Source organism: Cygnus atratus, chromosome 1 (genome assembly GCF_013377495.2).
Source record: "Cygnus atratus isolate AKBS03 ecotype Queensland, Australia chromosome 1, CAtr_DNAZoo_HiC_assembly, whole genome shotgun sequence".
Lineage (NCBI taxonomy): Eukaryota > Metazoa > Chordata > Aves > Anseriformes > Anatidae > Cygnus > Cygnus atratus.
In genome coordinates, this window is record NC_066362.1 from 4645501 (window position 1) to 4657037 (window position 11537).

Sequence of the window (11537 nt, forward strand, 5' to 3'; positions counted from 1 at the left end):
TAGGCTGTAGGAAACTCATTTTTTTTTCTTTTAATTGCTTTGAGTTTAATGAGTTTTTCTTGGACCTTCAGATTGTTAGGTTGTTTTAATGGATTGATATGAAGATGAAACTTGCCTGTTTTTTAAGCCCACGCCAGGAAGGATTGCAGTGAATTACACCAAAACTATTTTTTTCATGAGCTACATCAGTTTGTTTTGCTGTTGATTCCCACAGCTGAAGCTAACCCATTTGTCAGTAGGATATTAGCAATAACCATAACAGTCTTGGGGTGCGTTTAGTGAAGCTGTTGGCATTTCTCCCACTGACTTCAACAAGAGCCAGCTCCATTAACACCAATATTAACAAAGACTAATATTTCACATTGATACGATGCCTTTCATCCTGTGGCATCCCAGAGAGCTCTCTAAGATACAGCCACTCTGGAAGATTAACACAACGTTGTAATGACTATGTCTAAAGGATAAATCCACTTCAGTGACAGGACCTTATTGAGGTCAATGGCAAAATCCCATTGTCTTCAGTCAGAGCAAGATCAGACCTATAATGTCTAAGACCATCCCCTGGATTTGGTCTGTTGAATGTGAGGCTCTCGTCCTTGTTATTTCAGTCCTTCTTAGAAGTTGGATCAGCCTTCACTCACTTCAGAGATGGGTAGGAGTGCCTGTACCTCACCTGAGGTGTGCAGCAGACTGGCCTGCACCCATAGAAATGAGTTAGCCACCATTAATTTTGGTAAAAGTCCTCAGAAAAGGTCTTTGTTTCACCGTATCCAAAGGCAGGACAGTCAGTGTTTTTGCATATGATGAAACAAAGAGCGTAATTCCTGCCCATAATTAATTGGCTCCATCTGAAATTAATGAATTTCATATACATGCTTTGGGCTGGTTTAATTTTAATTTAGCATGTGTTTGTCATTTTTATCACAATGAATTTTCATGGAGAAGGTCTTCCCTCCAGGTCTCTCATTTCTCTACTCCAGAAGCAGAGACGAGTCCGTGGCTTTGATGATTTGGGGACCCCTTTAACTTTGCTGTGACTGGCTTTTGAAGTCAGCACAAAATGTTTCCAGCTTGCTGTTGTGACTGCTGGTCTCTCTCCTCCTGACATTTATCCGAATCTTCATCTGTTTGGGTCCGGTACCTGCTAGAAGGGTGAGACCATGACAGCAGGATGATGCTATCATCTGGGATGGCATCTCTGACGCAGGGCTGGCCATGGCTTGTCACCACCCTGGGCAAAATTCTCATCCTTCAGGTTCACATCAAATCGTTGTCAGGGTTGGTCTGTTCTCTGCAATAGAACAAGACATGAAAGATGTTGCTTTAAGGAAGTGGTCAGTGTCCTGCAGGACACAGCACCAAGCAGTGTGCTTGATCCCAGTGCCAGCACAGCACCAGTCCCAGCACCAGGTTAATGTAGCTTTGCCACCACAAGCTCCTGAGCTTGTGTTTGCTGCTTCACCTGGAAATCAGTTCTGGCTGCCCTTGAGACTTCACATCATGATGCAAATCCCTGGATTTGAGTTGAGTTCATCAGAGATCAGGACTTCCAGGTCTGCTTTGTCATTGCTGCCTGGTGGGATTCATCTGGGGCTGCCTCCTGCTTTTTGAGCCTGGGCAGCACATCCCTGCTTGGTGACTTACAACAGAGCAGGTAAAGCTTTCCCATCGCAGGCTGGAGCAAAGGGCCTTCCTTGTGTGCGTGTCCCAGTTCCCTTGGTGAGGACAGGAAGCCAGGGAGAAGGGTGATATTGTATTTAAAGACCATGACATTTGAGGTTTTGGCTTGTTGCTGCCCCGCGGCTGCGGTTGATCTGCACATGGGCAGCTTCATCCCTCCTACCTTTAGCTGCTGGCAAGCCAGGCTGCTCCCTCTGGCTGCCTTTATCCAGAGGTAATCAGCCTTCCATTCACCCATTTTTTTTAGGATGAGGTGAGGTTTCTCACCACTGCTGGTGTGGAGAGCCTGTGGTCACTCATTGAGACTGAGATGACGAACTTTGGGATGCTCCTTCCTCTCCCTGTGCCTCTGTCCCTACCAGTAACAGGGAGCTTTTGTATTCCTGTCTCCCTGGGGAGAGAAATCACTGAATGGTTCTCATGCTGTGGGGAAAGGCACCAAGCAAGAAACTAAACTTTTCTGTGATCTCAAAGAAGGGAGCGCTTTGTTCCTTGTGCTGGCTGAAGATCTTGCAGATGAAGATCTGCTCAGGATCCCTGCAGGAATCACTTTCCATTGTCCTTCGATAGGGCTGAGATGGTAGTTCTTGGTGGACAGCAGATCTGTTTCTTCTCCCTTTTCTCCAGTTTGCAGAACACCCACCAGCACCTCTGTGTGCCCATGTGTATTAAAAGAAGTGGTGCTTATCTCTGTGGGGTGCTGGGCATTCCTGTGGGGCTGCCTTCTGCCTTGGGTGGGATTCTGCAGAGGGAGCACAGACTCATGACACTCCCCAAGTACAGATTTTTAAGGGTTTTTACGGATGTTGGATGTATAAGTCCCTCCCCAATTGCATTTTTGGGGTCTTTCATGACACCTGTGCTAATGCATGTTGTGATGCTGGCTGGCTGTGCAGCAACGGGAGTTTCTTACAGAACCTTTGCTACCATTTCCTAGCTGGGTGTGTGAACAGTCATTGCTGCTGCCTACAGCCCTGCAGGAGAATGTAATGCTTTACGTTTGGAGGATCCCAGAATGGCTGAGGTTGGCAGGGACCTCTGGGTCCATCTGCTCCAACCCCCACTCCAGCAGGGCCACCCAGATCAGAGTGCCCAGGACCATGTCCAGGTGGCTTTTGGAGATCTCCAAGGAGGAGACTCCACCACCTCTCTGGTTTTCTCCAGGTATATCTTCATGCAAGCAGAAAGTGCTCTACCATGCAGCATAGATATCTGTTTCAGGCCAAAAATAAACCTAAAAAGCCTTAGAAATAAAACCAGTTTGGATAAGATAAACCTGAAAGGATAGTCAGTGCAAAATAATTCCAAAACCGACAGGGAATTCAAATAGCTGTCGCTTTTATGAAGACTTTGAGCGGCACCCTAATGCCACTGTGAAAGTCTGAGACCCCTGGGAGCACTGAAATCCCAGCAGCTGTTGCCGTTAATGGTTTTAGAACAGTCAGGAAGCCTGGGGGTGAGTTGGTGTCTGCAGGGAATATTTCAAGGTGATAATGATTGGTCTTGTTCTTAAACACGCTGCAATTACCTAATGTGCAGATAGCTGAAATTTTTCAGCTGCTGCAAGTTATTTGGATATGGTTTGCTCCTGTGAGGCTCTGCACTTTTCTGTTTTTTCATCTTTAGAAATTTCAACCAAACCTGGAATTTTCTGCAACTCTCAGGGGTGGGTTTGGCCCTGGTTTGAATTTTGGGGGTGGGATGAAGTTGTGTAGCCATGGTATGTGGGGCAGGCAAGGGGAGGAGGGGGCTGCTGGATGTTCAGATGGACCTGGGCACTTTTCTGGGTATGGGGGCACAGGAATCCCACGGTGATTTGGGGAGAAGGGATGGAAGCACAAAAAAAAATAATTGATTTTTGTTTAGATTAACAGACCCCTGACTATGAAGAAAGAAGGAATTCAGACCAGAAACCGAAAAATGTCTAGCAAATCCAAAAAGTGCAAAAAGGTCCACGACAACCTCGAAGACTTTCCCAAGAGCAGCTCCTTTAACCCCGCCGCCCTCTCCAGACACATGTCCTCTATCAGCCACATTTCACCCTTCAGTCACTCCAGCCACATGCTGACTACACCGACACCGATGCATCCTCCATCCAGCCTCTCCTTCGGACCTCACCATCCCTCCAGTATGGTCACTGCCATGGGTTAGCGGTAGACTCCCCTGCTGAATGCTTACAGTCTCAAAATGAGAATTACTTTATATACTTGCATTTTTGCAGGCGTGCGGTTATGGGTCTGACATCCCGAGTCAAATGGGAGGGGGAAAAAAAAAAGAATGAAAAGTAAAAATAAAAATGTTATTTGAAGGCGTAAGAGCGAAAGTAATAATAATAATAATAAAAAAATAAAAAGAGAAAAAAAACTACAAAAAGCACAAAAAAGGAAAAAAAAAGAAAAAAAGGAAAAAAGTAAAAAAAAAAGTTTTAAAAAAGTGATGTTTGCCACTTTTCAAAGGAACTCACTATGGCGTCTATGTATTCTTACCCACTGAATCTGGATACCATTTGTGAATAAGCCATTCAGAACTTGCATTCCCTATTGGACAGGATCTCTAGTGCTGTGAAAAAAAAATAAAATAAAAAATGCTGAACATTGCATATAACTTATATTGTAAGAAATATTGTACATTTGAGGAAGACTTTATTGCATCTGGAGAGCTGTAAAGATAAAGGCATGAAGGACTTCGAGAGATTTTTTTTTTTTAAAGGAAAAGAAAAAAAAGAGGATGGGAGGACAATTTAAAAACAAGAAAAACAAACAATGCAGACCAAGAGGAAACGCGGTCTTATGAACAAATGGACCAACTGCCAGTCATGTCTTCTCCTTTTATTTTATTTTAATTTTCTTTTTCTTTTTTTTTTTTTTATTTTAAATTTTGGTTTCTTTTTCATTTCTGGGGAAGGGGAGGGGGCTGGCTAGAACGGTTTTGATGATGCATTAACTAACTAATTAACTAACTAAATAACTAACTAAATAAAACCTGTAGGGAGATCATTCATTTCGGGCCATGGGCCTTTTACATAGGAAGTACCAATGGTGTCAGGCAATCAGTGTTAACATGCGGACATTGCCAACAAGGGGTTTTCAGATAGCCATTCTCCAGGTCTATATGCATTGTGAACAAGTTCCTGTAATTGTTGTTTGTATGTATAATTCAACGCACCAAAATAAGAAAGATGTAGATTTATTTCATCCTATTATACAGACTGAATGGTTGTACAAATTTATTTACTGCTAGTGATAAGACCTGCTTTTTTGTTTTGTTTTCATATTTTTTCCTCTTTTTTTTTTTTTGAGAATAAACTAGATTAAATTCTGTTGACTTAAAAGTGTTTTGTGCTTGGGTTTGGAAAGGGAATTTGTTTCTTTCTTCATTATTTATTATTATTATTATTTTTTTAGAATTTGTTTTGATGGTACTTATTGCATAGTTTCTATGGGGATGGGGATATGTGTCTTTTTGGACTCGTGCAGACGGGCAATGCAGTGTTTATGGTGGCTTGACAAAAACAAAACAAATCAAACCTAAAAAAAAAACAACAAAAACAACACACAAATGAAAACTGACAAAACAAAACAAAGAAATAAATCACCTCCAAATAAATGGGCTGTGTGTCACCATGACCCCACTGCCTCCCATTGGGCTCCCTCCTCCCACGTGGGACAGGTCCCTTGTGCTCTCCATCCACCATGGTGCCACCCCTATATCAGTGATATCTTGGGACTGGGGTAAGTGCAAAGGTACAGCAGGACAGTTGTAGTCCCGGCTACTTTTTGGGCAGGGTTAGGAAAAGCCTCAAGACTTTGGAGAGGAGAAGTTGGGTACTTCCTGGTGTAAACTGGTGGTCTAAATCAAGATCTTGATGGGAGATTGAGATGGACCAAACCATGACCCTGTGCTGGCAGAAATGAGCAGAATTTGTTGCAAAAGGCTGGGTTTGATGGTAGACAGAGGACAACCCCCAAAACTGGGAGAAACCTTCCCTGCATGAGATTTTTTGAAATAATACAGTTTATCTTAATATTATTGTTAATAGTAGTGCTTAGTTCTTATCATTTGATTTCTGATGGTTCCTTAGGAAACAGTCCTCCTTTTAGTCTTTGGTATTTACTCACACAACTTCTTTAAACTGTCATATAATTTGGGCATTTACTTTTGAAACGAAGGGTTAAACTTCTTATCACCCCACCCCCTTTGCTGAAGATATAGGCATGATGTGATAAGACAGCGTTTGCCAAGACTGTGAGAAAATGATTAAAAGACAAAACAAAACAACAAAAATACACCCCCACACCCCAACCTTAAAAACCTCAACAGATGTGACCTGCAAATACCACCATATCTTTCAGATGCTATTTTGAAATCCTTTTTTCATGGGAGAAAATCTCTGGAGAGTACCAGTGACATGGGCTCTTCTTCTTCTAAAGGATGGCTCATGGGATTAAAGGTGTTTCATGTGAGAAAGGCTCACAAGACCACTTCAAAACTTTCAAGGTGATTGTACACAGGGTCCAATGTTCTTTTGTTTTGGGAATTGGGAAGGAAAGAAGGGAAGAGTATTAACCTTTATTTTTTTTTTTCTCCTCTGTTTCTAAATGAATCTAGTTAAAATACTTCTACCAAAAAGGAGGATTTGGCAGATGTAAGCGGAACAGGCAGTAATTTTGTAATGTTGTATATTATTTCCTTTTTACTCTGTTGACAAAAATATGTAAAAAACTCAGAACAAATGGCACACATTTAAAATCCTATGTTAATCACCTTTTTACTTTCTCAAGAAGTATTTTAAGCATAAAGACTAAATGTTGAAATAAAGCACAGTGAAGAATTACTAAGATAAAGATGGAGATCTTGTTGGCTCCTAATTAATCATCCACTAACTATAAAGCTATTTTCAATTAGTCTGACAAATCAAAGAAAATAATAATCTTTGCTGATATTAAGTTTGAGAGATTATTATTTTTTAATTCATGATGCTACAACCTTCCCCTCCTATAGCTCATCAACAGTTTGCAGTTGAACTAAGATATTGATTCCAACTCCTCAGCAATGGTGTAAATCAAGCAAAATCTTGCACTCATGTATTATTATGTTTGAATGTTTCCATTTGCTTTAGAGGGATCTGGCTCCTGAATTTCTTGTTCCATCTTTTTTTTTTTCTTTTTTTTTTTTTCCCCAAAACCTGGGAACACTTTCTTGCAGTTTCCCCCGATGCTGTTTCATAGGTCTTAGGGGCATTGAATGAGAGGAAGCAGGGTTGGAGCCAGCTCAGAGAATGGGCATCCTGAAAAGGTTTTGAGACACAAAAGCAGACACTCTGTCTGTATATGCTCTAGGAAAGATATAATTTTTTATTTATTTTTAAAAAATTTTTGGGGCGTCCTTACTTCAGATATCGTATATCCGAATGCTGGGACCTGAATGAATGGGATTACTCACATTGCACACACTGCTTACTGTCCAAGATGCTAAATAACACAAGTGGCTGCCAGTTTCTCAGTTATGCCTTTTACCCTTCCCTTCCCTTCCCTTCCCTTCCCTTCCCTTCCCTTCCCTTCCCTTCCCTTCCCTTCCCTTCCCTTCCCTTCCCTTCCCTTCCCTTCCCTTCCCTTCCCTTCCCTTCCCTTCCCTTCCCTTCCCTTCCCTTCCCTTCCCATTCCGTTCTCCTTCCTAAAGGTGGATTATGGAAAAGCCAAGAGGCATTTTTCCTGGGCAAACATCCTGTGAAAGGTGACTCTGCATTTCTTCATTTCTGAAATTGCAGGGAAGAACTGATGATGGGCAGGTTGTAGCAGGAAAGACCTCTGAGTCATGGCTCTACTCCGATAATCTATATTGTGTAGAAAACACAGTGGAAGTCATTAGTGGGGGTCAAATCTTGTGCTCTTTATGCAGGCCAACTACCTTCTGGGAATTTGCATGAGTAACAGTTGCTGTGCTGATGTGACTGTGGCAATCACTTTCTACCAAAGATCCCTAATGAGTGCAATAAGACTGCCTAAGTATTAGTTTCAGTTTTATTACCTTGACTTATCTGCTTTAGTTAACCTCTCACCTGCAGTGTTGCTATGAGAGTATACATATGTGCACACAAACAGACACAAACTATTGAAGGGATGTTTTTAAAGTTACTGAGGCTGCTTCAAGGTTGAGAGACACAATGTGCTATTGTAGAAAACCTTTATTTTTCTTCTGTGTGTTTGAATTATGTGTTGTCTTAGGATGCATCTACACTAGCATTGAGATTCAGATGAGGCACTTTTGAAGCAATTTCAAAATAGTTCCCGTTTAGGGTGATGGTATTGTACCTTGAATCATCCAAATGGTTTCCTTTTAGATGATCCCTTCTTAATGTGCTACTGCCACTAATGGGAGCTGAGGCCACGTGCCCAGACTAGAACTAGCCTGAAAATACCTCCTAAAATACGGCCTTTGTGTTCTCAGTGCAGATTGGTTTTCCCTCCAGATGCACTCCTGTTTCACTGCACTACTTCCTAACACACACATTACCCTAAACGGTGCATTCACACACTCCTTTTTGGTCATTGAGACTTCTGATTCGCTTGGGAATTGTTGTAGTTTGGGGGACAGTGATGGGACTAGAAGAAAACCTGTCTTATTTCTTGCAGTGTTTGGGATAAGAAAGTGGAGGTGTTTTTATGGAAAAGAGCTGTAAAATATGCCTTAAAAAAATCATATTTATCCTTACCTCTTTTACAGAGTTGTTATACGCCATTGGGAAACTCAACCCAGTCTTGTCACATGGGAACGAGCACTAATTGTATGATCCTCCTATTTGGGAATGCCCAGTTTCATACCCTGAGGTCTGTTTTGCAGATATGTTCACTGTTCTCGGTGGTTTCTGAAGCATGGGGATCTTTTGCCTGGGTTAATGCTGCATAATCCTAAACTCTGTAAAAGTTCTTTATTTTCCCTTCAACTTGAAGTGCAAATCCTGGGCTTCATTTCTTCCATTTCCCTCCATCCCCAAATCAGAAGAACAGATAAAAGTCCTCAAAGATGCGTTGTGAAAACAAATACACCACTTGTGAAACACTTGGATGCAGGTTGAGGAGCACCACTGAAACCCCACCAGCCTGTGGGATTTCCCTCCCTGTGCCCTGAGTGAGGCAAAGGAAAAAAAACTTTGGGTGTTAGTGCCATATGCAGAAGGAAAAATGGAGGTGGAGGGAGGGTGAATAGTTCAGTCTGGTGTTTCCTAATGCTTTTTTTTTTTTTTTTTAATCTTCACACTTGTTTTATGAAAGTTTTTTTTTGTCATTGTTGCATTCTTCTGGAAAAACATATGTGTATATGTATAGATGGACTAGTAGTGTGGATTCCATACCTTATCAGAAAAGGAAATGTGGTATGTGTCATGCCTATGTGAAAGTGCATCTAGACCTAGAGAACTGGGGGATGACTGTTGACATCTGACGGTCTTTACTGGTCGTCCAACATTTTGTATATGCCCATGTGGCTACCTAAGCTACTCCTATATGACAACCAAGGCACAGCACAAATGTATAGCAAATTTATACCTGTTTCACACAACCCCCTGAGGCCACGCAGACTCTGGGTGGATGTTGGATCGCTCTATCTTAGGTGTATATTCCCCTTGTTATAAGTTTAAATTAAGGCTTTGACCTGCAGCTCAACTCATTTTTTTCTCTCAAGGTACAAAACACCTGGTTATTTAACCTGTCCTTTTACATTTCCACGCTGGGTTACTGTCGACTCCAGAGGCACTGAAATAATTCATGAAAAGCTGTCCTCTGGGAAGACAGAAGTGACTGAAATGTTGAGGGAAAGCTTGCTTGTGAGCCTCGCAGACTGACATTCATGCTAACGTGGATAATTAGCCAAACTTCTGGATGTGTATTTAGGCTTAGCCCATGAACTGTTTTAGTTTCCAGTTAATACTATATTGCAATATTATAGTGCAATCATTTGCTTAACTATTTCTGTATTAGAACCACACTAATCTTCTTACACTACTTGACTGGATAACTTTTTTCTTGCTAAGCCACAAATTACCCAGTGGTGTAAATTGGGCTGGTCCCATTGACTGCAAGGAGAAGGGCTGCCAGTTGAGCCATGTTGCTTTATTCCAGGTCAGGATACAACCCTTCAGCTCCAATTCTGCTTTTAATTACCCTCTCCCCTAATATTCACCAGTAATACAAAAGCTTTCTCTCTCAGCTGAGACCATTATGAATAATTAAGAAGTCAGGAGAAGCAATGTGAACCGCAGTAAATGCATGTGTGTGAGTGTCAATGACTGTTGGTGGCTTCTCAAGATTGTTCTCTTTCGTCCTCAAGACTCTTCTCTTTCCTCTTATGCTGGGACTGCCCATGGCCAGGGAGGCCAGAGGAACTTTATGTACAGGAGGTGAACTGAAGAAGAAGCCAGTTGCAGAAGGTCATTCCTTTTCTGCATGGATGCAAAAATGGTTGCTGATGAATTTATTTCCTGCAGAGTCATGCTAGAGCAGATTTATAGATTCTGTGATAAATTATAAACTATATTTAGGGACTCCGAGGAAACAGTAATGAATAGGCACAGGTCCTGAACTATGATCTTGGGTTGCAGCTGCCTCATAATAGATTTTTTTTTAAAGTACCAGTTTGGGACAGGAAGTGGAGGGGAATATAGAATTATGCTGAGCCTGGGGAGAGGAGGATCCTCAAGTAGGAGTTGAACAGGACCCATGGGAAAGCCAAAAATGAGGAAGGAGAGACTGAACTTATGATGGATTTCTGAACAGTCACCCAGGGCCTTTCCATTAATAGCAGGCAGGATGTTTTCCTTTATGAAAACACAAGTAAGTTTGTCAGACACTGATAACCTTTCTATAAGAATTTTTGTACTGTGCGTACTGTATAGATGTACATAACAGAGATATTATTCTGCTAAAGTTCCATAGGGTGGCTTTTCTATAAAAACCTGCACATCAAAAAATGCTATACATGCATATAGCCTGTCAACCTTGTCTGTATTTAGTTGGCCTTTTCCAAAAGAGTCATGGGAGAGAAAGGTGAAGGCCTATGAGATTCAATGATGTATATCTGTTCCTGTTGCATATGTATTGGTCTTTCACAGACACCACACAGGAATGGCTGTTCTCTTTGCTCTGTGGAGTTGTCCTTTTGCATCTGGGGATGTCAAAGCCAGGTGCAAGCTCTGGTAAGGACACCTCTCACTGACGCATTGGCAAAGTGACTTGAAGTTATGTCATGCAAATGCTGAGCATCAAATTCAGTGTCTATGCTTTGAATTGCTGTTCCAAAATATTATTTTTTTCTGCTCTTGCCCTCAGACTGGACAACACACAGGTTTAGTTTGGCTTCTGGCTTTAGCAGCACATTTCAGGTTTCACTTGTCCATGGTACAGAGAAAGTCTGTTCGAATGTTTCCTGACCTGTTCCAGAGGAAACATCTGGCTTCTGGAGGATTTTATTTATTTATTTATTTTTTAAGAGACAACTGGGTTGGAAGACAAGTAGGTTCCAACAGGCTTTCCAGGCCTTCCACTGGTATGTCTTCATCTCCCCTGGCTTCTTGAAGACGTCAGGCTGGTCAAGCATATAAATGCTTGTTCTACTTCAGTAGGATGGATCAGGGTAGACTGTGTTGGTAGCTTGGACATGATTTAAAATGTTTTACAATGACTTATATGACTTACAAATGAAATCTTGTGTTTTCATCACTTTGCCTTTCCATTCTCTCTGGTCTACATGATCCACATCTCTGACATGATGTCATGCATCTTTAGCGTGTGTGTAAAGCGAACAAAAACTCAGGCCTGCCTTCAAACTTTGAGGGCCAGGCCTTTACCCCAACATTACTAAGA

At 41.7% G+C, this 11537-nt stretch overlaps 1 protein-coding gene across 11 annotated transcripts in view; it reads left to right on the forward strand.

Annotated features, from left to right (window-relative positions):
• GATA3 (GATA binding protein 3) overlaps positions 1-5007 on the forward strand; it is a 28778-nt gene extending 23771 nt beyond the window's left edge. For 5 of the 11 annotated variants that reach the window (XM_050713002.1, XM_050712993.1, XM_050712985.1 and 2 more), the window contains exon 6: positions 3547-4893. In XM_050713002.1, coding sequence (XP_050568959.1) covers positions 3547-3831 — 285 coding nt within the window. In that variant the 3' untranslated portion in view covers positions 3832-4893. Of the gene's footprint in view, positions 1-3546 lie in introns of all 11 variants that reach the window. The other 6 variants (XM_035549431.2, XM_050713005.1, XM_050712998.1 and 3 more) reach the window with 6 other exon arrangements.
• The last annotated feature ends 6530 nt before the right edge of the window (positions 5008-11537 follow it).